This window comes from Theropithecus gelada, chromosome 8 (assembly GCF_003255815.1).
Source record: "Theropithecus gelada isolate Dixy chromosome 8, Tgel_1.0, whole genome shotgun sequence".
Classification (NCBI taxonomy): Eukaryota; Metazoa; Chordata; class Mammalia; order Primates; family Cercopithecidae; genus Theropithecus; species Theropithecus gelada.
The window spans coordinates 144,533,343-144,558,629 of NC_037676.1; the positions used below are offsets into that span (position 1 = coordinate 144,533,343).

The 25,287-nt window shown below is 55.1% G+C and overlaps 1 protein-coding gene across 1 annotated transcript in view; it reads right to left on the reverse strand.

The window, feature by feature from the left end:
- TSNARE1 (t-SNARE domain containing 1) overlaps positions 1-25,287 on the reverse strand; it is a 136,465-nt gene that overhangs the window by 84,800 nt on the left and 26,378 nt on the right. Inside the window, exons 6-9 of the mRNA XM_025394345.1 lie at positions 14,367-14,444; positions 13,445-13,514; positions 962-1,052; positions 4-32 (exon numbers count right to left, since the gene is read on the reverse strand). Coding sequence (XP_025250130.1) covers positions 4-32; positions 962-1,052; positions 13,445-13,514; positions 14,367-14,444 — 268 coding nt within the window. The remainder of the gene's footprint in view (positions 1-3; positions 33-961; positions 1,053-13,444; positions 13,515-14,366; positions 14,445-25,287) is intronic.

The window sequence follows — 25,287 nt, forward strand, 5'->3', positions numbered from 1 at the left end:
TACCCTCCAATCTTCAGCGCCTGGGCACTGACCTGGTGTGGTGGAGCGGAGGGTGTCGGGATGGTTAGAAGTGGGGACAGGGCCAGGAGTGGTGGCTCACGCCTGTAATCCCAGCACTTTGGGAGGCCAAGGTGGGCGGATCACTTGAGGCCAGGAATTCAAGACCAGCCTGAGCAACATGGTGAAACCCACCTCTACTAAAAACACAAAACTTCGCTGGGCGTGGTGACGGGCGCCTGTAATTTCAGGTACTCAGGAGGCTGAGGCATGAGAATCACTTGAACCTAGGGGGCAGAAGTTGCAGTGAGCCAAGATCATGCCACTGTACTACTCCAGCCTGGGAGACAGAACAAGACTCCGTCTCAAAAAAAAAAAAAAAAAAAAAGAAGTGGGGACAGGGTGGAGATGAGGGAGGAAGCGGCCCTGGAGCAGCTGAGCCGGGACAGTGGTGATGGCTGTGGCAGTGGGTATGGTGATGGCCACTGCCACAGCCATATGTCTGGCCTGAGGCCCATGTGTCTGGTAAGGCACCAGGGGAGGTGAGGGGATAGGGAGGGTGTGCGTGAACGTGGTCTTGGGTGGCGGATGCGGCAGAGGGGCAGGGGATGCAGGGCGGGGGAGAGGATGGTGAAACAAACAATGGCGGGCCATCAGCTTCCAGTAAGGCCTGGCCAGGAAGACCCAGGGTACTCTTGTCCCCACTACTGCATAAGCCAAGGAGAGCAAGAGTGCGGGCAGCCACACCAGCTCCCGGCACGTGGTCAGCACACGGCTGCTACCTGAATGACTGAACACAGGTTCTGAGCCACGGAGCCACGTGAAGCTGGGTGCCAGGTCAGTCTGTGCCCATTCACACGTATCAGCCTCCCTGTATCCTGCCTCGTGCGACGTCCCCGCTCCCATCACAGGCACAAGGGTCCGTTCCTCTCCTCCCTCCCAGCCCAAGCCCCCAGGAACATACCGGGCAGGAGCTGCGCAGCAGCTCGGCCATCTGCTTCACGGTGGTGGCGCTGGCTGTGATGGTCTTGTTGGTCTCCTGCTGTGCTGTCTGCCTGGGGGCCGAGAAGGAGCCAGGAGCGAAGGCAGGGGAGGAAGGCAGCAGAGAGCAAGGGCCCAGAAGGGCGCAGCGAGCAGGGATGCACGGGCAGAGTGGGGGAGACAGAGACGGACGGACGGACAGGTGGAGAGAGGAACGAGAGACACACAGAGACAGAGAAAACAGCAGAGAGGAAAACGAGTAGGGAAAGGGTAGCAAACAGAAAGAAGCAAAGGCTCAGAGAAAGAGAGAAGGGAACAGAGACAAGAGCAGCAGTGACTCCCACAGAGAAAGAGGAGGGGGCCCAAGAGCCAGGACAGGGAGGGACAGGCAGACACACAGCACGAGACGGGGCAGATGGGCAGATACCCAGCAAGAGATGGGGGAGAGGGGCAGACACCCAGCAAGAGAGAGGGGAGACGGGCAGACACACAGCAAGAGGCCAGCGGGGAGGGGAGGCAGGCAGAAAGGCAGGCAGAGAGAGATGGCGCAGGTAAGCTCTGGCTGGGGTGGGTGGCAGCCGGGCCCCACCAATCAGCCACTGTTAGGACCACCTTCCTCCCCCGCTGCAACCACCCCCAAATACCCCACAGACAGGAGGCCCAGCCACGAGCCCTCCCTGCAGAAAGGCCCCTCTCGCAGTCAGCTCTCCTCGGAAAGCCAGCAGGAGAATCAAGGCAACCGCGCCATGGCCCAGGGAGGCCAGCGATCCTCACCCCCTGCACACTTCTGAGGGGCCCCGGGTGAGACAGTTCTCACACCTAGGCCCAGTGAGACACAAGGAGGCCAAGACAGTCCCAGGTTACAGTTCCAAGCATGACCTCGAAAGCATCTGGGAAGACCAGCCCATCTCCCACTAGGGGTTCGTCACCCCCATCCCTGGAGAGAGAAGCACCAAGGCAACCGTACCCCAGCCTGGCCGCAGGCACACACAGTAAGTGCAGGGAGGACCCTGGCCTGGTGGACACTGGGGAGCCACAGTGACCCTTTCAAGTACAGCCCACATGGCCCCTGCAGGCCCCTCAGGCACCATCTACGGCCTGGACCAAGCAGGCCTCGGGGCCGACACGTGGGAGCAAGCCTGGCACCACTGCCCCAGGCCAAGCCTACAGGAGCAGGGCCCATCTCCTGATATCCACCCTGGGTGGGCAGAGCCTGTGGCACACAGAGGAGTAAGAGTGCCCCCCAGAACAGGCACCCAGCAGGCTAGAGAGGGTGTGGGCAAAGGAGGGCAAGGAGCCATAAGGTTACCGCAGACTGGGGGGAACCGCAGGGACAGGAGCTTTCTTCCCCAGGGCCTTGGTCAGCGCTGCCTCCTGCAGCTGGCCTCTCAGACTCTGAAGAGCCTCCAGTGCCTCTAGCTCGCAAACATGCCTCTTCGGCCACCCACTGGCTTAACACTGTGAGAAGGATGCGGAAGCAGTGTGCCCCTCACCCCCGCTCCCACCAGTCCTCTCCACCCTGGGTTGCCACGCAGCCTCCTGTCCCTCTCCCTGGGCTGCCACTCTGCCTCCTGTCCCCGGCCCACTCGCCACTGCATCCCATCACATTTTGTACACAGCAGGCTCGAGCGATCCTGCTAAAGACACTTCAGATCTTGCCAGTCCAAACCTCAGAGCTCACCGACGGTTCCACATCTCATTCCGGTCAAAGCCGAAGTCCCTCCAGCACTGCTCTAGGCCCACGTGGACGGCCTCCCCACGTCGCCCTCCTGCACCTGCAACTTCACCTCCCCACGCCGCCCTCCTGCACCTCCGACTTCACCTCCCCACGCCGCCCTCCTCCACCTCCGACTTCACCTCCCCACGCCGCCCTCCTGCACCTCCGACTTCACCTCCCCACGCCGCCCTCCTGCACCTGCAACTTCACCTCCCCACGCCGCCCTCCTGCACCTGCAACTTCACCTCCCCACGCCGCCCTCCTGCACCTGCAACTTCACCTCCCCACGCCGCCCTCCTGCACCTGCAACTTCACCTCCCCACGCCGCCCTCCTGCACCTGCAACTTCACCTCCCCACGCCGCCCTCCTGCACCTGCAACTTCACCTCCCCACGCCGCCCTCCTGCACCTGCAACTTCACCTCCCCACGCCGCCCTCCTGCACCTGCAACTTCACCTCCCCACGCCGCCCTCCTGCACCTGCAACTTCACCTCCCCACGCCGCCCTCCTGCACCTGCAACTTCACCTCCCCACGCCGCCCTCCTGCACCTGCAACTTCACCTCCCCACGCCGCCCTCCTGCACCTGCAACTTCACCTCCCCACGCCGCCCTCCTGCACCTGCAACTTCACCTCCCCACGCCGCCCTCCTGCACCTGCAACTTCACCTCCCCACACCGCCCCGGGTTAACTTCACTCCTGGCCCACAGGTCTCTGCTGCTCCTGAATGAGCCGGACAAAACCCTGCCTTAACGCTTTCCTAGGCCAGATGCAGACAAGCAAGCCCTGGTTCCTGACCCAGGAGCAGCTGTCTGGTCACGCTGCCGCCGTGGGCAACAGCCCCAGCACCAACACCTGCCCAGGTAACTCCCCTGGGAGGGCCAGGCAGGTCACGGCCCACACTGTTCTCTGCTCTGAGCTGACCTCTCCACTCCTCTAGACTCCCATGTGTCAGGGGCTCTCACTCACGCCCCCGCTGAACCATCCTCGTGGAGCCATTAGTGCTGGAATGAAGGCAGCCCGTTTCCTGTATGCAGTGGGTCAGGCTCTTCTCTTTCCAGGCAGGATCTCGTCTCATTTGCGCCTCCCTCACAAACTGTTAGCGCCATGCAGGATCAAAGCGAACAAGGCCTCCTTACCCAACCTGGCAACCCCCCAGGCATCAGATCCCCCTGCCAAGTCCATCGTGGGAACAGGAGGTTGCCAGCCAGAAAACCCAAGACGTGATGAAGGGAGTGGGGAACGAGAGCCGCCAATCAAGGAAGAGCAACCAGGCGGAAGGGCACTGCAGAGGGGCCACCTTCCACAATGCTCGTCCCAGTAAAAGGCCCAGAGGAGACCTCTACTTACAGCCATGGTACCAGGTAGTACCTCCTACCTCAAACAAGCAGAAAACACATTTAAACAAACACACACACAAAACTATGGGATGCAGCTAAAACAGTACTTACAAGGAAATTACTGCTTTAAATTCTTATATTAGAAAAGAGAAAACAACAAAATCAATGTCTAGAAAGTCCACCTAAAGAAGCCAGTAAATTAAACACAAAGGAAGTAGAACAGAGATAATAAAGGTTAAGATCAACAATTAATAAAATAGCAAACAGACCAATAATAGAAACAATAAAATTTAGAAGCATTCAAAACATTACACAACTCTGCCTAGACAGGTCGAGAGGAAGAAAAACCACACTAGCAAAATACCAAGGTCAAGAACGAAAGACTGAACCTGACTGCAGATCCAGCATTAAAAGAACGCTAAGGAAATACAAAATCCTATCAGGCCCATAAATTTGACAACTAAGATGAAATAGAAAAATTCCTTAAAAGACATGAATTATATCAAAACTGACTCAAAAAGAAATAGAAAACCTAAATAGCTCTATAAGTATGGCAAGAATTCAATTTGTGCTTAAAAACATTGCTGCAAATACACAGGCGCAACAGGCTTCAAGATCAGTATCACGCAATCCCCTAGAAAACAGACAGGAGACACACATTGTATGAGGCTCGCACTACTCTGATAACAAAACCCAAACAGATCATCTAAAGGAAGGAAGCCCACATATCACTCACAAACCCAGCAGCAAAAATCTTCAATACAATTTTAGAAAAATGAATTCAACTATATATGAAAGAGATAGTACACCATGACCAAGAGGCACTTACCCAGGGGATACAAGGTTGGTTGAATATTCAAACATCAGTGAGTGTAATTCTCGTATCAACAGAGCAAATTTAACAAGGAGAAAAACATCTTAATAAATTCTGCAGAAAAAGCATGTGACAAAATTCAACACTCATTCTAGACTAAAACTTCCTTGAGTTTAGTTCCTAGTTTCCTTAACTAGAAAAAAGAAGGGGACTCCCTCAACCTGATACAGAGAGTCTGTTAAATAAAAAACAAAACAAACATCTAGGATACTTACAGCAAAAGATGGAATGCTTCCCCGTAAGATGGGGAACAAGGCAGGTATGTGTGCTTTCACTACTTTTACTCCTCATATTATAAGTTTACCTAGGAATAAGGGGGAAAGACCTAAGAAGCATAAAGATTGAAAATGAAGAGTAAAACTGTCTTCAGTCACAGAGACGTGTACATCTATATAGAAAATCCCGGCTACGCGCAGTGGCTCACACCTGTAATCCCAGCACTTCAGGAGGCTGAGGTGGGTGGATCATGAGGGCAGGAGATCGAGACCATCCTGGCTAACACGGTGAAACCCCGTCTCTACTAAAAATACAAAAAAAAAAAAAAAAAAATTAGCCGGGCGTGGTGGCGGCGCCTGTAGTCCCAGTTACTTGGGAGGCTGAGGCAGGAGAATGGCATGAACCCAGGAGGAGGAGCTTGCAGTGAGCCGAGATCGCACCACTGCACTCCAGCCTGGGCGACAGAGCGAGACTCCATCTCAAAAAAAAAAAAAAAGAAAAGAAAATCCCAAGGAATCTACAAAGCAGCTCCAGAAGCTAATCAGCGAGTGAATCTACGCAGGTCACAGGATACAAGGAAGTACACAGAAGTCACATATTTCTATGGAGTTGCAGCCAACAAGAGGAGAAGAACACAAACAAGAGAAAGGCCGGCCTGGCCACGTCCGTGGGCTGGATGACGACGTTGTTATGGAAGTCCAGCCTGGCCGTGCCTGTGGGTTGGGCGATGATATTGTTTTGAAAGGCCGGCCTTACCGTGTCCGTGGGTTGGACGACAATACTGTTATGAAAGGCCAGCCTGGCCATGTCCATGGGCTGGATGACAATGTTGTTATGAAAGGCCGGCCTGGACGTGTCTGTGGGCTGGACGATAGTATTGTTATGAAAGGCCGGCCTGGACGTGTCCATGGGCTGGATGACAATACTCTTATGAAAGGCCGGCCTGGCTGTGTCCATGGGCCGGATGACAATATTGTTAAGATACCAGTTCTTTAATTTACCCACAGATTCAAGGTAATCCCAAAAAATTGCAGAAAGCTTTTTTTAAAAGAAATAATAATTGACAAGCTGATTCTAAAATGTATATGGAGTTAGAAAGGGGCATGAGAGGAGGAGCAGCACAGGGGGCAGCACCGGGGCGGGCAGCTGAACGCCGTGGCATGGGGTGGGCGAGGGGAGGGACAGCTCATGGCCACCTCCTGGGTCTCCAGAGTGGACAGTGAGTCATCAGGGACTCTCTGGAACTTCTGCCTCTCGCCGAAGTATGAGAGGCATCCTAAGGCACTTTCAGACAGACTCCTGCTGGCACGAGGAGGCCTCGTGGGGGGCAATGGGGCAGCAAGGCTGAGTGTGAGTCCCACTGGAGGGGGCTCCTCCGGGAAATGGCGACTCCAATCTGAGGCTGGACACTGCTCCAAAGGCCGAGGTGCCTCAGCAAGGGCAACAGAGCAACGCAGGACCAGCAGGGCACTTGGCCCAAGGACACGGGAGCTCACACTGTCAGAGCCAGGGAGTCGCCATCCTCACTAGAGAATGGACTGATGATGTCAGCACTCCCCCTCGCCATCACCGGGCAGTTGCCACAACAGCAAATAGAGGGCACCTCCCGCTTGTGTCTCACTTCCCCATCCATCCTCACAGCCACCGAGGGAGGGGTCCCACTCCGTCACCGCGGCACGCATGGCTTGGGGAATAGCAGTGGATCAAGTGCAGGGACAGGGATGAGACTGCACCTGTCTTACGACCCCAACACCACAGTGAGGCCCATGCCAGTGAACCTGTGACCCTCGCCTGCCCTGGACTGCTTCAGCCAGGAGCCAAGTGAGGCAGAGAAAGCTGGAAACGCTAGCTGTATGTTGAGAGAGAGGACCCATCACTCCACGTTCAATGTGGAGTACAGATGCAATGCCCGGAACCATAACACCCATTTGTCACCTCAAGAGAAGCTGGCCTGAGGTTGAATCTGATGCATCAGCAGAGCCAAAAGAAACCAAGTGAACTGGAGCCTTCATCAAACTGCACCTGAAGCCCCGTGACCGCTTTACAAAACCCACGTATCCCCACAAAGCCAGCTCTGCACGGTTCTGCTGAGAGGCGAGGCAGGCGGCTACAGGGTGCAGGAAACCTGACCCAAGCATGCCCCTCCCAGCACTCCGGTGCGAGGCCTGCACAGCTGCCAGCTCGGCGGCTCCTGCATCACCAGCCAGGTGGTGCCGTTGCTGCCAGCAGTCAGGTGACTGAGGAATCTGCGAGGCCTGCCTGGGGGGTGTGTCACCTGAGGCCCATTTGCCCTAGCGCCCTGCCCTAGTCTGCCGGGGCCAGAACTGACCTGAGCACAGAGGCTCTCTCATTTGCTTGTCATTATTTACGATGTCATTTAGAAGCATCTCATGTCCTGCCTATCTCATACCTGCTCGTTTACTCCCATGACCACCCGTGTTTTACAGACGAGGACACAAGGCCCTGAGTCACAGCACCTACAGGCCAGAGCTGGTGAGCTGGAGTGGGCAGAGGGAGGGTCAGGACCAGCCCAGGTTCCCTGATAGCGGGCCCTGAGCTCTCCCAGCTGCCATGCCAGCTCCCAGATGACACACTTGCCCTGGAAGGCACCCTGCCACCTGCTCCAGACCCAAGTGGTTAATCCGCGCTCCTGCCCCTCTGCCCGTGTTCCTAGTGACTGCAGTGCCCCTGCTGGTCCCTCGGCTGAGGGGGCTCGTGGGAAGAGCCTGTGGTTGGGCTGCTTTGATTTCCCAGTTCCTGCCCTCTCCCAGTAGGTGGACTGCCCCATCCTAGACCTGGCAACGCCCCAGAAGTGACTCCAATGTGGACCACGGCTCAGCTTCATGAGCAGGTGACGCCCAAGTCAACACAATGCAGTGGTGTTGATGCACAGACCCAGGGACCGCCCACGGTGGAGGAGGTGACCACAAGGGCAAGCGGGCCAGCAAGACCTGGCATGAAAGCGCCTGGAAGTGAGGCGGGCAGAGCGGGCAGAAGTCTGAGGCCAAGTGGCTGGAGCAGGTGGTGTGGCCATGAGACAGGTCTACAGTAGTGAGGGTCATGCTGGGCAGACCTGAAAGGCCACAGCCCAGACTCTGGGTTTTACTTTACTGGGAGGCAGGCCACTGGAGCCTCCTGAGCAGGAACCGATGTGATCAGATCCACACTTTTAAAGATCACTTTGAGCTCTACATATAGAATCCACTGTCAGGGGCAAGACCAGGGGTGGGGAGGCCAAGAGGAGAAAGTGCAGGAGCCCAGAGGCCAAGGCTGGGCCTGGACCAGGAGGTGGAGAGGAAGGTGAGAAGCACATGGACACGGGACAGTTCAAGAGGAGTGGACAGGCCAGCCCATGACCAGTGAGGGCAGGGGTAGGGTGGGGTCCTGGAGGTCCCTTCCTTGGCCTGGGACTGATAGGGAGACTCCAGGTCAGTCCAGAAGGACCCTAAGTTAGCAGGCGAGAAGGTGGCAGGGCTGGAGGGACACCTAGGGTTCCAACGCTCCATTGAGGAGGGATTCTGAGCTGTGGGATATGCAATACCACCAAGGGAGGGGAGGAGATCAGAGAGGAAAAGAGGCTGGAGCAGATGGATGAAGAACCAGCACCAATGAAGGCCAGGGCCCCAGAGGGCATGAGACAGATGAGGAACCAGCACCAGTGAAGGCGAGGACCCCGGAGAGCACGAGACAGATGAGGAACCTGCAGCAGCGAACGCCAGGGCCCAGGAGAGCATGAGATGGATGAGGAACCAGCACCAGTGAAGGCGAGGGCACCGGAGAGCATGAGACAGATAAGGAACCTGCAGCAGCAAAGGCCAGGGCCCCGGAGAGCATGAGACAGATGAGGAACCTGCAGCAGCAAAGGCCAGGGCCCCGGAGAGCATGAGATGGATGAGGAACCTGCAGCAGCAAAGGCCAGGGCCCCGGAGAGCATGAGACGGATGAGGAACCTGCCAGGGCCCCGGAGAGCATGAGACGGATGAGGAAACAGCACCAGTGACAGCCCTGGAGAGCATGGGCTGCACAGGAGGAGAAAAATTCTAGAAGGAATCAACTCAACAGTAAAAACAAAAATACCCAATCAGGACATGGGCAAAGGATCTGAAAAGACATTTATTCCAAGAAGATATGCAAATCAAAAGATGCTTGAAGCTATCAATTATCAGGAAAATGCAAATGAGATCACCACAAGACCCCACTTCGCACCCATGAGGATAGCCACATCCAAAAGACATAACAACAAGTGCTGGCAGTGAGGTGGGGAGATGGGAACCCTCCAGCACTGCTGGTGGGGGTGTAAAATGGGGCAGCTGTTTTGGAAAGTCCGGCAGTTCCTCAAAGGGTCAGACAAAGAGCCACCATATAACCCAGCAAGTCCAGTCCTGGGGATCTATCCAAGATAGGTGAAAACCTACACCCACGCAAACACCTACACACCTACATTCACCACAGCTTTATTCATCGTGGTCAAAATGACGTCACCCAAATGCCCACCAGCTGGTGAATGGGTCTGTCCTTCCAGTGGGACAGAGGGGTGCAGTTCTGCACAAGCTGGTGAATGGGTCTGTCCTCACAGTGGGACAGAGAGGGGGCAGTTCTGTACCAGCTGGCAAATGGGTCCATCCTTACAGCAGGAGAGGAGCACGGTTCTGTACCAGCTGGCGAATGGGTGCATTCTCAGTGGGACTGAGGGGCACAGTTCTGCACAAGCTGGTGAACGGGTCCATCCTTACAGAGGGACAGAGGGGTGCAATTCTGCACCAGCTGGCAAATGGGTCTGTCTTTACATATGGAGGGCACTGTGAGCCCTCTCTGGCCCCCTCACAGAGCCCTCCATTGGGCACTGCAGGAGGTCAGCTCTTCACACCCTGCTGGCCACCCCTCTGCCACAGGGACTTGCCTTCAATCCAGTGGGATGGGATGAACTACATACATGGATCATGGCCCTGCCCTGCTTAAGCTCTCACTGCAGGAGGCGGGCTGTTAGGACTAAGCCCCTGAAAGAGCTGCCAAGCACGAGCCTGCGGTGCTGAATGAACGTCATCCAAGGCTCCTTGAGCCCTTCTGGTGCTGATTCTGACATAAAAATCCCGGGCCGGGAAGAAGAGCACACCTCACGTGGAGCAGTAGCCCAGCTCACCCAGACCCCACTCCCATCGCTGCATGCTGGGCAGCGGACCAGCAGACCCTCAGCAGCCACCTCTAATGCACCCCCACTAGGGCCACTCAACCTACACCTTCACCACAACCAGGGAGGTGAGAGGGAGGCATCACTGTGTGCCCCAGGCAGATCAGAGAACACGCGTGCCCCAGGCAGATCAGAGAACACGTGTGCCCCAGGCAGATCAGCGAACCCCTGCATGCCCCAGGCAGATCAGAGAACACGTGTGCCCCAGGCAGATCAGAGAACACGCGTGCCCCAGGCAGATCAGAGAACACGGCCCACAGGAACAAGTCCAAAAGCTCCAAGGGGAGTGGGTCCTCTGTGCCACTGTGGAAAGTAAAAAATGTCCCCTTCAAAGTTTCCCTTCTTACTAAAGAATAAATCGTAAGTGTTACAAATAATAGTTTTTTAAAAAACTAACTTCCTTCAAGCCTCCTTGCTTATATACTAATAACTCTTTGCCAAGTCCTATTCTATGTAGCTGTTAGATATAAGGGAATAAGTACATCCTATGTCCTTGTACTTTAACCAAGATACTTGTTCTAAACATGCTCAAACACGTCCCGGCTCACAGCCTACACGCCGTCCTTATTTGGAAATGTGACTACTTTTCTAAGTTCTTTCACAAGCAACTTCCTCTTTTCCTTTTGTTCTCCTTTGCCTTTACCTATTCAGGAAAGTTTTAAGCTGTTAGCCAATCAGGTCTAAAGGACCCAATGCATAAGGGATAAATATTCTTGCCTTTCTTTGTTCAACTGTGCTCTCGTGGCAGGACTGCTAACAGGCAGCACTCCTTCTACAGAAAGTAAAATTGCCTTGCTGAGAAAATTCTTTGTCTGAACACTAGTTCTTCTTTTCGGCACCAAGGAACGAGTATTTCTGACAGCCACACACCATGGGGTGAGCCAGCCCACACACCATCTCCACATGGTGACGGCCCCCAGGGTGGAAGGGAATAGAGCCCAGACAGGAGTGTGTGAGCCGAGCTGCCACTGAGCCCTGCCCACGGGATTGCAACGTGGCCACTGGACTCCAGTGTGGGGGTCTGTGACAGGGAGGCCTGGGGTGGGGTCTGCACGCAGGTGACAGAAATGACCTGGCCACATCAGCCTTGCATGGGATGAGGGAAATGGGCCCCACCTGGCGAGGTTTTTCTGAAGCTGAATGTATTCAGGTGGAAGGACCACCCTTCCTCCTGAGACTGGGTCCCTCCTACACTGCAGGGCTGGAAAGCCTCTTCCCTGATGAAATGATGGCGGCCATGGATGAAGGTATATCCTTTAAATGTCCTTAGTTGGCAACTTCGTCAATGTGGAGGAAATACAGAACTGGCAATCATGTTGGTCTCAAAAGTTATTTTTAAACGTTAACAGTCCATGATATGGGAGCATCCGAGGGGCCACAGAAGGCTCTAGATAAGCCATGACAAGCAGGCTAGGACCACAGCCAGCCACACAGGGAGGACCAGAAAAGTACTAAGGCAAGAGTGTCCAGACCTGACAGCTGAGGCTGGCCCAGGGGAGGGCCACGGTGCTGGGATACTCGGTCCTCAGACCAGGACAGTCTCCTCCCCCATGCTGGGGCCCTCTCTCCTCTCCAAGGCCCACAGTGGGTGGTGTTGGTCTTCGGCTAACCAGGCCGGGCGGCCCAGGATGCGCACATGAGGGCCAGGGTCCTGAAGTGCCCGTCCCACTTGGCCCTTGTGACCTAACCCAGGAGCCGGGCAGAGGCACAAAGACCTGAACACAACAGCTTCACGGGGAACTCGGCTCACCACACTGAAGAGATGGGCGAGCCACAGACCTGGCCCAGAGTTACACGAGTTACGTGCATCAACACGGCCCTTTGAGAGGCTACGCGTTTCCTGAGCCCGAGTACCCCAGAGCCCGGGTGTGACCAGCAGGTCCAGAGTCCCTCGCTGAGCTCTGACTCTGCGAATATGCACGGGTGTGAGGAAGGCTGGCAGGGAACATTGACATGCTAACAGTGGTTCCCAGGCGTCCTGTGTCCAAATTCCTCATCACAAGCCTACGTCACTGTCACATCAGAAAACAGTAAGTTTCAGTTTCATAAAAGGGCTTAAAAAAAAAAAGGCTAAGAATAGAATTGCCCTGAACATCTGCAAAGGGTGCTCTGCAGCTGGAGCGTGAGGCTGTGTGGCAGGGTGCCTGTGGATATTGAATGGAGCCACTGTGAGGAGGAGCAGAGACTCCAGCACCCTCCACCCTTGTGGGAGCTGTGGCCCTCCCAGCCTCCTCAGTTCTGGCCCTTTCAGGGCGCGAGGCTGGTGTGGCCACCAGCTCTACATAGGGGAGCCTGAGGACAACATTCCAATGCAGTGGCCTAGGGCTGGCTGGGGTCCTTGGGGCTGCGGGCATCCTGCTCACTGCAGGGCGAGACACAGGCAAGCATGGGAGGTCACAGCAGCAAGTGCAGCGGGGACCAGATGGAGGGCAAAGGTATAGACTGCTAGTGTCCCCTCGGACCCCAGAGTGCCACTCTCACCACACCTGGGACAGATGCTCCCTTCCCTCCCCTCCCCAGCCCAGCCAGGGCTCAGGCTTAGCAGACAGCACCCAAGGCACCTCTCCCCATCCCAGACCAGCCCAACCCAGGGCAGGCTGCTAGGCACCCCTCAAGGAAAGTCCAGTGGGAGCCCGCCAAGGCTCAGCTCCCCGAAAGGGCAGAAGCAAGACAGGACGCCCCACTCCAACCTAGCCCATGGCTGTGCAAATGGCACATTGGTCTCACTTCCTGTGTCCACAGCTGAGCAGGCCCCAACAGGGAGCCTTCAGACGTGAAAGACACATTTGGAGCACGTTGGCAGGGAAAAGCGTGTGCCAGCAGGCATGCATCCCCGACCTTAGCACACGCATGCGCGTGACTGGGGCATGCACAGGTGCACTGAGGCTTCCATGTCGGGGCGGGGTGCACCTGCGTGCCCCGGGCGCCTGCAGGCTGAGAGCCCAGTCTCAGGTTCACAGCACTGACTAGGCTTATCCGTAGGTGTGTGTGCATATATGTGCACACGTGTGCCCAGGCAGCTGTGGGCAGGCAGCTGTGTGGACAAAGCCTGTGTGCACAGGACTACACTCCTGCCCCTGCCCCCCAAGGTGCACCACACCCAGGCATGGAGATGCCGTGGCCCACACACTCACAGGCTGTCCCGAAGCTCCTGCGTGTCACTCGGTGTCCCTAAGGACTGAAGGCTCCGCTCCAAGGAGGTCACTGCCCGAGAGAAGAGGGACAGGGTGAGGGCAGAAGGAGCTTCCCTGCCCCTGCTACTCCACATGGGTGGCCCACTGCAGCCCGGGCAGGGTGAGCAGAGCCCAAGGACCAGTGCCTGAGCCAGGGCAGACCACCTAAGTGGCCTGGAGACCAGGGCACACACTGACCTCAGCATAAGGTCACACCAGCCAGGACCCCCCCCAGGCTGGTCTGCGACAGGCGCTCAGGCCCACGTGCAGCTCAGGGGCTCTGAGGAGCTGCCTCCAGCAGCCTTGCCCTGGCTCTGGGGACAGCTTCTCTCCACCCTGCTCCCCTCACCCCACCCCTTCCCCTTCCCTTGGCCATCTGACACGTGGCTCTCGTCCCTGCTCTCAAAGATCTAAATGCAACAGCTTCGCTGGGAATTGTGCTCACCACACTGAAGAGATGGGAGAGTCACAGACCCAGGCCAGAGTTACACAAGTTATGTGCACCAACAGGGCCCTCTGAGAGGCTAAGGTGTCCCTAAGGACTGAAGGCTCTGCTCACTCCTGCAGTGACCTCTGGTCTGTAAGTCTGAGAGGCCCTGGGATGCTCCTTCCTCCACTGGGCTCCATCCAGATCACACAAAAGGTGTCGAGAAGGAGCAGCGTGGGGTCAGGGAGAGGAGCCAGCAGCGGGCAGGAGCAGCCGGCGGAAGCAGCACCCGGCCCTGACCCAGCACTTACTCCTTCCCACCCAAGAAACCCGGGACTGCACCACAAGACAGCCTGAGCGGGGGACGCCATGCACCAGCACCCTCGACTCCCAACGTCGTGTCGGGGTCCAAGGCACCTGGATGGAGGGGCAGGCCCGGGCCAGACGCAGACTCACCACTGGAGTTGATTCGGAAGACGTTGGCCGACATCTCCTGGAACAGCTCCTGGAGGTCACGTGGATCGACCTGGGTGGCTGGGAGAAGACAGGGAGGAGAGAACACAGGCTGAGGGTGAAGCCTGCAGGCCCAGCTCTGCTAACCGCTCTGGGCAGTCCCCAGGGGCAGGGACCTGAGAGGCGGCAAAGTGGCCCTGAACCCCTCTCAGGGGTTCTTTGCGGCTTGGCCACCTTGGGGTCAGGGCTGGACACCCATGCCTGCCTTCAAAGTACCCACGAGCTGGAAGGAAGGAGAGAGGAAGGCAGGGGGTGGTCCCTCAGAAAGGCTGCACTCTGAGCTCCCGTACACCACAGCAGCTGGCGTGTGTGCCCGGCAGCTACGAGCACCTGCTCGTGGAGGCTCAGAGCAGCATCACTAAGAGTCAAAGCACAGCACCGCTGACGAAGTAACAGACATGAGGTCCAGCTCTGCACCGCCAGCTCAGCATCGGAGACAGAAACACTGGTTTCCACACAATGCAGGTGAGCCCTGAGCGCAGCACACACGGAGATGAAAGCCAGCGGGAAAAGGCCACATGCTGCATGGTTCCACACATCTACCACGTCAGAACAAACCAATCCTCGGACAGAGCCGGGGCAGGGGCAGTGAGAGGGAGGAATGGGCATGACTGCTAATGGGTACTGGGGTCCTTTTGGGGGTGATGAAAATGTTTCAGAATTAGAAAGTGGTGACTATAGAATGCTGAATATTCTAACAGACACTGAACTGTATGCTTTAAGATGGTTAAGATGGTGAATTCTGAGTGACTGGGTTTTATCTCAGTTTTTAAAAACCTACAGAACATTGTGAGGACAGCAAGTCTTCATGAGGACATGGTGGATGGAACGCTTGCCTGCCGCACGGTGAGGATAAACGGCACGGCCACCACGGGAAAGGTCTGCACGCTGCAAACACTCGCATGAGGCCATGGTGGATGCAACGCTCCCCCGCTGCACGGTGAGGATAAACGGCACGGCCACCACGGGAAGGGTCTGCACGCTGCAAACACTCGCATGAGGACATGGTGGATGGAACGCTCGCCCGCCGTGCAGTGAGGATAAACGGCACAGCCACCACGGGAAGGGTCTGCACGCGGCGAACACGCCCTCTGCCCGTCCCCCGGGCAGCATCTTGGGCATTTACACAGAGGGGCAGAGCGTACGTCGAAGCACATCAAAACACTCGTGGCCTGCCCACCCACCAGCCAGCAGCCCCGGGGTTCACAGAGGAGCAGAGCACACATCCAGAGAAGCTCCTGAAGAGCACTCCCAGCTCCCGGCAGCTTGACTGCTACCAGCCCCCACCCAAAGAGAGGGCTGGGGCCCAGGACACACCAGGGAAGGGACGGCCACATGGGCCTGCATGCAAGGAAACTCCAGGCACGCAACACGGTGAATCTCAGAAACACTGCTCAGATGACAGCACAAATGGGTCGCAGGTCCAGAACGACCAAGGCAATCCCCGGGTCCTCTGGGCTAGGCTGGGGAACTGGGGCAGGGCCGGAGGGACCCTCCTGGGTGAGGACCTGCCCTGGGCCTGGACAGAGCTGTGGGTTACACACTTCTGTCACAAACTGTCACAATGCCCAGGATGGCACATTTAGGAGCTGTGCGGTTCACTGTACATAAATGAAAGAGAAGTGAATGGCAAGTAAACCAGCGTTCGGAAGGAAACGCACTGAGGGCCAAGTTCACTCTGAAATGCACGCAGGTGGAGGCACTAAAGGTGTGACTAAACCAGGTAGAGACTCCAGGCTGACATCCAGGTGGCAGCTATGTGGGTGTCTGTACAGTTCTTTCAACTTTCTCTGCAAGTTTACAATTTTCCATATTAAAATTTAGCAATAAAAGAACGTGGTTTGAGGTCTACAAACAGGTGTGAGGGCTAGAAGACACTAGGGGTGCTACGGGGACCCTCCCAACACCAACCCTGTGTGGACTGGCCTCAGGTGGTGCGGCCTGAAGGTACACAGCACCCCTTGCTGGACATCTGGGTTTCCACCAGGACAAGGCCCAAGTCCGGCTCTGCTCGGGGTCACTGAGCTGCCCTGGTCAGGGCAGGGCTGATCCTAGCACTCTATCTGGGAGTGCGCACGGCAAACACTCGCCCTCTGCCCGTCCCCCGGATGCTCTGTCCACGGATGCTCTGTGCACCTCTGGCTCCCGGGCAAGTCCTGGCCCCCTGCATACTTTCCGTCCGGCTACCTCCACCCTGCTCCAGCCCCAGGCCTCCGGGTCCAGCAGCCGCACTCAGGGCAAGGACTGGAGAAAGGAGGAACTGCCAGGCGGCCTCCAGGAGGGCGAGGCCTGAGGAACGGCCCCCCCATCACCCAGCACCCACCACCCCTCGATGTCACCATGGCCCAGCCTACCAAGGTCAAGTCAGGGCCTCAGTTGCATTCGTGGAACAACGAGAGTGATGATGAGTTAAATCAAGTTTAGCCTAAAGGTGCCTCCTTACATATTTTCAGTGTGGCCTACAGGTTGATTTGTACATCTTGAATGATAACAACAGGCAGTGTAAACGGACCGTGCCCTACACTTGTGCCAGTCACTGAATTTTGGCCAAACGTAGCCAACGGTTCGAACCATGTTCAAATAAGGCAAACGCCAAGCTGTAACCGGTCTGTTTCCATGCCTCACTTCCGTTTTCTATATGTCACTTCCTTTTTCTGTCCAAAATCTTTTACCCCATGGCTGTGCTGGAGTCTCTGAGCATACTCTGGCTCGGGAGGCTGCTCAATTCATGAATTGTTCATTGCTCAACTAAACTCCTCTAAATTTAGTTCAGCTCAAGTTTTTCTTTTACCATGGAACAAGCTCTGGCAAGAGGAGCACGAGAACCCATCCTAGGGACCAGGATGACCCTCCCCATTCACAGATGGGCAGGTGACCTGCTCAAGGTCACAGGCCAGTAAGGGGCACACACAGGGAGGGGGCAGCAGGGGGGAGGGGACACAAAACAAACAAAAAGAATTGCCAGAAATAATGACCAAAAGTACTCAAATTTTATGAAACTATAAACTCGGAGATTCAAGAATTTCACCAATCCACAAGCCGAACAAATACATATTTTTTAAATCCAAGGTATATTATAGGCAAACTGCAGAAAACCAGTGATAAAGAAACCTGAAAAGTGGCCCAGAGAAAAAAACTGCACATTTCATGAGGAAGACAAAACATAAGAAAAGATTTGACCCTTTCGTCAGAAACTGTGGAAGCCGAAAGACAATGGAAGGATGTCTTCAAAGTGCTGGGAGGAAAAACTTGCAACTAGAATTCTACCCCCACTGAAAATAGATTTCTAACACAGGGGCAGATTTTGACAAGCCAAAGTGAAAAGAATCAGTTCCAACAGATGTGAAGTACAGGAAATGTTAGAAGTAGCTAGTTAGGGTGAAAGTAGCAGCAAGAAATCTGGATCTCCATGAAGAATTAAAGAACGCCAGAGGGTAAATAGAAAAAAGATACGTTCATTTATTTAAAACACTATTGATTGTGAAAGCAAAATCGACACCTACGCACCGGGGTCATCATGTGTCGGAAACGACACGTGGTCCCAAACGTACCGAAGCCACGCGAACGAGTCGGGGGCCATCATGTGTCGGAAATGACACGCAGTCCCAAACGTACCGAAGCCACGCGAACGAGGCGGGGTCGTCATGCGTCGGAAACAACACGTGCTTCCAAATGTACCGAAGCCACGCGAACACGGCGGGGTCATGCGTCAGAAACGACACGCAGTCCCAAACGTACCGAAGCCACGCGAACGAGGCGGGGCCGTCATGTGTCGGAAATGACACACGGTCCCGAACGTACCGAAGCCACGCGAACGAGGCAGGGCCATCATGTGTCAGAAACGACACGTGGTCCCGAATGTACCGAAGCCACGCGAACGAGGCGGGGTCATGTGTCAGAAACGACACGCAGTCCCGAATGTACTGAAGCCACGCGAACGAGGCGGGGTCATGTGTCAGAAACGACACGCGGTCCCGAATGTACCGAAGCCACGCGAACGAGGCGGGGTTGTGTCGGAAACGACACGTGGTCCCGAATGTACCGAAGCCATGTGAATGAGGCGGGGTCATCATGTGTCGGAAATGACACGCGGTCCCGAATGTACTGAAGCCACGCGAACGAGGCGGGGTCACGTGTCGGAAACGACACGTGCTCCCGAATGTACTGAAGCCACGCGAACGAGGCGGGGTCATGTGTCGGAAACGACACGCAGTCCCGAATGTACCGAAGCCACATCAACAAGGTGGGCGCAGGACACAGCAGTGCATTCCCGTGCGGCCGATCCACCACACAGGACACGATACAGTGCTATCTGAAGGCGGGCTGCGGAAAGTTAAAGATCTATGTTGTAAACTCTAAAGCACCCACTAAAAAAAGAAACAAACAGGAATCGCTCATAAGCCCACAGTGGAGATAACACGGAATGCTAAATAGCACTCAATTCTACTCCAAAAAAAAAGGAAGGGAGAGAAAGAAAAGAAAAAGGGGGGAATCAAAGGAAATGTAGAAAGCAACATCAAGACAGTAGAGTTAAAGCCAAACATGAAGGCCTTACACTAATGATGCATGATTCAAACAAGGCTCATCCACTCCAATAGCCATCAACATCTTGCAGCAATTTAAATGTAGATTTTAACTAATTAAAATTAAATAAAATGGTAAACTCAGTTGCTTCCTGCCCTAGCCACATTTCAAGTGCTCAGGAGCCCCATGTGGCAAATGGCTGTCACACGAAAGAATGCAGATTACAGGGCCTTTTCATCATTACCGAAAATCCTACTGGACAGAGGCACTGCTTTAACCATTCTGACCAGAAGGCAGAGATTCTCCGACGAGAGTAAAAGCAAGATTCTGGCCAGGCCTGGTGGCTCATGCCTGTAATCCCAACACTTTCGAGGCTAAGATAGGAGGATCACTTGAGGCTAGAAGTTCAAGATCAGCCTGGACCACACAGTGGGATCTCTTTCTACAAAAAGAATAAAAATTGGCCAGCTGTGGTGGTGCACACCCGCAGTCTCAGCTACTTGAAATGCTGAGGTGGGAGGACTGCTTGAACCTGGGAGATCGAGGCTGCAGTGAGCCTTGATCACGCCACTACATTTTGGCATGGAAACAGGGCAAGAGACCCTGTCAAAAAAAAAAAAAAAAAGGCAAGATCTTGCTATACAGTGTATACAAGAAGCCTACTTCATATATAAAATCAGATGAAATTATAAGTAAAAATTAGAAAAATACATCATGTAAACAGTAATCACAAGAAAGCTGGAATGGCTACACTAATATCAGAGTAAAATTCAGAACCACAAATATAATAGAAATAAAAGGACACTTTAAAAACAAACGGTCAACTGACTAAGATAAAACAATTCTAAGTATGTATGCACCTACTATCACAGCTTGAAAATACATGAAGCAAAAACTGATAGAACTGGAAAGAAACACAGAAATCCACAATCACAGGCAGCGCGGTCGGCAGAGCAAGCAGACAGAAGAGCACAGAGGCCACAGGAACTCCAACACCACCACCAACCAGCCTAACCCACACAACAGAGGAATACACATTCCTGCCAAACGCACGTGGAACATTCACTAAGATAGACTCTATTTTAGGCCATAAAGCAAGTCTTGACATAGTTATAATTGCTGAAATCATATAAAATACATTCTCTGAAGAGAGCAGAACTAGAAATCAGTAACAGAAAGGTATCTGTGAATGAACATAATCATCTGAAATTAAACAACACACTTCTAAATCATCATGTGTAACAGAAGAAATCAAAGAGAAGTTAGAAAATAACTGAATGAAATAAAAACACAAGGTATTAAAATGTGTATCTGTAAAGCAATGCATAGAGGGAAGTGTATAGCAATAGATACTTAGAAAAAAAGAGAAAGATCTCAAGTCAACAATCCAACAAAAGCATTAACTCAAAGTAAGCAGGAGAAAGAAATAATAAAGGTGAACAGAAACCAATTCAATCAATATCAAATCAACAGAGAAACCTAAAGATAAAAAAATCTGGATCTTTCAAATGATTAATAAAATCAATCGATTTACATGTGAATAATACTGAGATGATAAAATTATTCAGACTAATCAAGAACAAAAGATTGAATATAAATCAGCAACATTAGAAATGAAGGAGGAGATATCACCATAGATCCTACAGACATCAAAAGGATATTAAGGGTATATTATGAGTAGCTTACTGCTAATTAATTTCTCAACTTAGAGGATGAGTTCCTTGAAAAATACAAAACAATCAAAGCTCACTTGAGAAGAAATAGACAGCGTGGATAGAACTGCAGCATTAAAGGAAGTGAATTTGTAGCTGAAAATCTTCCCACAACAAAAACTCCAAGCTCAGACAGGGTCACTGGCGAATTCTATCCCATATTCGCAGGAAGAGTAAGACCAACTCTACACAAATTCTTTCAGAAGACAGTAGAGGAGGGACTCTTCCCAGCTCACTTCAGGATGTATTTTACAGTGATAGTAATCAAGACAGCGTGGTATTGGCATGAGCAGAGACATACAGATCCACTGCTGTGGTATTAGCATGAGCAGAGACATATAGATCCAGCTCTCCCCTGCTGCTCGGGGGAATTAAAACAGCACAGCCACCTTGGAAAACAGCTTGGGTATATCTTTAAAAGTCACACCAGCCCTACGGTCAGCAATTCAACTTGTGCATAATAATCCCCCCACAACACAATGCAAACATTTGTCCATATAAAGATCCCACAGAAATGCTCACAGCCCCTTTCACTTTACAGTCAAAAGCCGGAGAACACAAAAGCATCCACCGATAGGTGGAAACACAGGTTGTGGTATGTCCAAAGGCATGCCTGCCGCCCAGCAATAAAGAGGGGTGCACCACCCATTCCCGCAGCACACACTGGGCTGAGGAAGGCGGAAGAGTACATGCTACCTGGCTCCGCAACTGTGAGTCAGAGATACCTGATCTTTGAGGGCAAAGCAAGCCATAGGGAGTAGGGTCGGGTAGGGGCTGGGGCTGGACTAGGGCTGGGCTGGGCTGAGCCGGGGCTGGGGGCTGAGGCTGGAGGTGGGGGTGGGGGTGGGGGTGGGGACAGGGCTGAGGCTGGGGCTGGGGCTGGGGCTGGGGCTGGAGCTGGGGCTGAGGCTGGGAATGGGGGCTGGGGCTGGGGCTGGAGCTGGCTCTGGGGTTGGGGCTGGGGTTGGAGCTGGGCCTGGGGCTGCAGCTAGGGCTAGGGCTGGGGCTGGTCTGGAGCTGGGGCTGGGCTGGAGCTGGGGCTGGTTGACCAGAAAGGGGCAGAGGGAACCCTCTGAGGTCACAGGAATGTTCTTTACCTCCCTGGGGTGGGAGTCAGGTGGGTGTGTTTTGTCCAAACGTGCAGTGAACTGTGCCTTTAAATGGACATGTCACATTGTGTGTGAATTAAACTTTAAAGAAGTCATGTCCAGGTTCCAAATGGGGGTAAGACAGAAGCACACAGCCAGAGCACCCTTCCTCCGCCTCCACCTCCGCCCAGCACCTCCCAGTCCGACCTCCCCAGCCTGGCCAGGTAACCTAGCTTTGACCATCACCCTCCTGGCCAGAGGTCAGGCATGGCACTCAGGGCCTGCCAGACGAGCTTCCGCCCTCTGCACCGCACACCCAGGCCAGGGAGCTTTCCTCGGCACGCAGGCCGGGCTGCCCACTGTGAGCTCTGCATTTCTAGGCCAGGACTCAGCGCAATCGTGCTTTCTGGAGACGCCTGTTGAGTCACAGCGTAACCTCAAGACTGACGGAGCCGCGGGGAGTGCTGTCCTGTCACCAGGCAGGCTGCGGGGCCTCCCCCAAGCACTGCCTCTGCTACTGCTGGGGGTCCACGGTCACGAGGCAGGGGCTGCCTCCTCCCACACCACCACTGCGCTCCTGTGACACCGTGTCCCGCCAACCACAGCACAGGCATCCTGCCGCTTCCAGCCCCCACTGGGCCAGCTCGTCACTACAGGCAGGACGTCACCTCCCGGTCTCAGGAAGTGCCCATTCCGACATATCCCAGGGCTGCTGCTGGAGCACAGGTTTGTTGGCTCCGGGAACCCTCAGAGGGATGGCCACCCAGCTGAAGACCCTGGCTTCACAGGCCGTTAGTAACAATCCCGTGACTCTGGCCGGGGGCCTAAGGGAGGTCCAGAGAGGGCCCCCCTCATTCCTGTCCCCAAGACCCCAACAGTCCTGCCCCCAACACCCATTCCCAGGAGAAGGAGGAAAAATTCATTTCCCAGATTCCATCTTCACACCATCTGAGCAACTTCAATAACACTCCATAAAACACGACAAAACGTCAGCAGCGCTTATCAGGACCTCTCTGCCGTCCCCGTCCCCACCCTCCAGCTCTGCTGTGAACAGGGATAATGGGACACCCTAAAACCGCCAAAAGAAGGCAGGCATGCTCCCCTCCAGGGCTGCATCCCCCACATCTCACTGCAGGCCCCACTTACCTGCCCGCTGCAGACGAAGGTCTCTGATGAACACTCGGCCGTGATGGGGGATTACGAGGGTCTGGGGCCCCAGCTGCTCTTCACTGAACCAGGTCCCAAGGCAATGCAGCCCCAGCAGGAGGGGTCCCCAGGGCAGGAGCTTGAGGAGGGCACCCACACAGCCATTCCACAGTCAGCACCGAGACCCTCTGGACGCCCAACACCCACCCTGAGCCTGCCTGGCTGCCTGGACCACTGGGCAAGCTGGCGGGCTGCCAGGCTCTGCTGCCACCAGGCATGGCGCTGGCCAGGCAGTTGCCCAGTTGCCAGAGGGGGATGAGCTGAAGGATGAGGACCCGGCTCAGGTTCAGGCAGGAAAAAGGCCAATCAAGACAGTGCAGCCTGACCTGGCTTGAGATGAGCTGGGTGCCCCACATGCAACGCTAACCCCGTCCCACGGCTGCAGACAGGGCATGGTGTGTGCCCGAGTCCACATGCAATGGCCCCAGGGAAGAGAAGAACAGCCCAGGGCCGGCCCTCCGTCTGCCCTCTAGGAGCCACCATACACTGACCCTGCGGTGAGATGCCTTGACCCTGCTACCCTGCACGTGAGCTGCTGCCAGATTCTGCTAGCGTGACCTGGGCAGGGCACAAGAGGCCAGCCCACCTCTACCCTGGCAGCACCCTCCTTGCCCACTCATTTGGTGATGGACAGACGTGAGGAGAGAAGTAGTGGGACAGCAGTCTGAAGCCCTGGGAGGCCATCCCCGCTCTGGGCCTCTGCACATGCATGATGGTGCTTCAAAACCCACAGAACACCGCTGGGGGTCCTCAAGGAGAAATAGAGTACCCCAAAACCTTAGTGTGTGACTGACGAGGCTGACGATCGCTTCCCCAGCTGGTCCTGGGCCAGCCCATGCTGAGGGAGAGAATCAGATGTGGCTCAAACCAAAGTCACCGTTGACTAGGCCTGGCAGCTATGTGATGTGTGACGGCTCTAGTTACACTGGCCCAGGCGACCACGGAGATGGGTCTCTGCAGGCCAGGAAGAATCACAGGCCCGTGGACCGATACCGTGGATGAGGAAGGGGAAGCCGGGGTGGGGAAGCAGCGGGTGTGGGCCAGGGCGCCACAGCCAGGAGGGGCAGCTCAAAGTGGCCAGAGCAAATGCTGTTTGGCTCCCACAGGGTGCTGAGAAACCGGAGTCAAGCACTGGTAAGGTTCACCCCAGGGAGACAGGGTCACCTCTGAGGGCCTCGTGGAGAGGACGTGTCTGAACCCCAGTTGCCAATGCCAGCAAAGCTGACAGCCAGGCTTTGTGCCAGCAGCCATGAGGCAGCCGGGGAAGCACAGGGCAGCTCCTGCCCACCTGGACAACCACTCCCGAGGGAGGTCTGTGGGAAAGGCAGGTGGCAGATGGGCACGTCAAAGGCAAGGCTCGCTCCCCACACCTGCTGAGTCTGGGCCCTCACCAGCCGAGAGCAGCGGCCCTGCCCCGCAGCGCCCTCCTCCTCCTCTGTGACCAGCCCTCCTCTGGACAGCTGTGCCGAGGGTGTCTCTAACACATACGGCAACAGTCCTGCACCACGCAGGCAACTCCGCAGAGGACTGAGAGGGCTAGAGGCGCTTCCCAACAGGGGCTGATGATGCAGCCGGAGAGCTGGGGAGTCAACCAGCTCATTCTGGGGCAGGGTGGGGGCCAGACTGGCCAGTACAGGGCTGGGTTTGTGGCCAGGGTCGGGGCTTCATGCTCCTGGAAGGCAGATGGCATCAGGAAGGAGGCTGATGGCGCAGTGGTGGTGCTCAGGCCTTGGAAGATGGAGGCAGGCGAGCACCAGTCCAGAAGGAACACAGGGCCACGTAAGAGAAGTGAGGTTTGCCGGGACCTCCTATGCACCAGCCCTGGCCGAGGCATGTCCCGTATTTCCTCGTGATGGCGGGAGCCCTACTTTGTCGAGGAGGAAGCGGAGGCTCCAAGGGTTACAGAGCAGACAGAGGCACATGGGACATGGCTCCACTCACAGGAAACGTCCAGAACAGGCAAAGCCACAGGCAGACCGCAGCCTAGAGCTGCCAGGGCTGGGGGAGCTGAGGGTGGGGTGACTGCCTAGGGCTGGGGCTCCCTTTTGGGAGACGGAAACGCTCTGAAATTGAGACGGTGGCGGTGGCTGCGCGGCACCGGGAATGAACTAGCATCACCAAGTTGAAGACTTTAAAAGGGTGAAATGACAAACTTTGATATATGACTACTATGTCAATAAAGAAAGAAAATAATAAGGCTCTGGCACTCACCAAAGACCCCAGAGCTGGGAAAGACAGGGCCGGGCGGGTTTGTTCGAGCTCAGTCCCAAGGGAGCCGTCCCCTCTTGACCTCAGCCTTCCCACGACTGTCAGGATCTGCAAGGACCTCTCCAG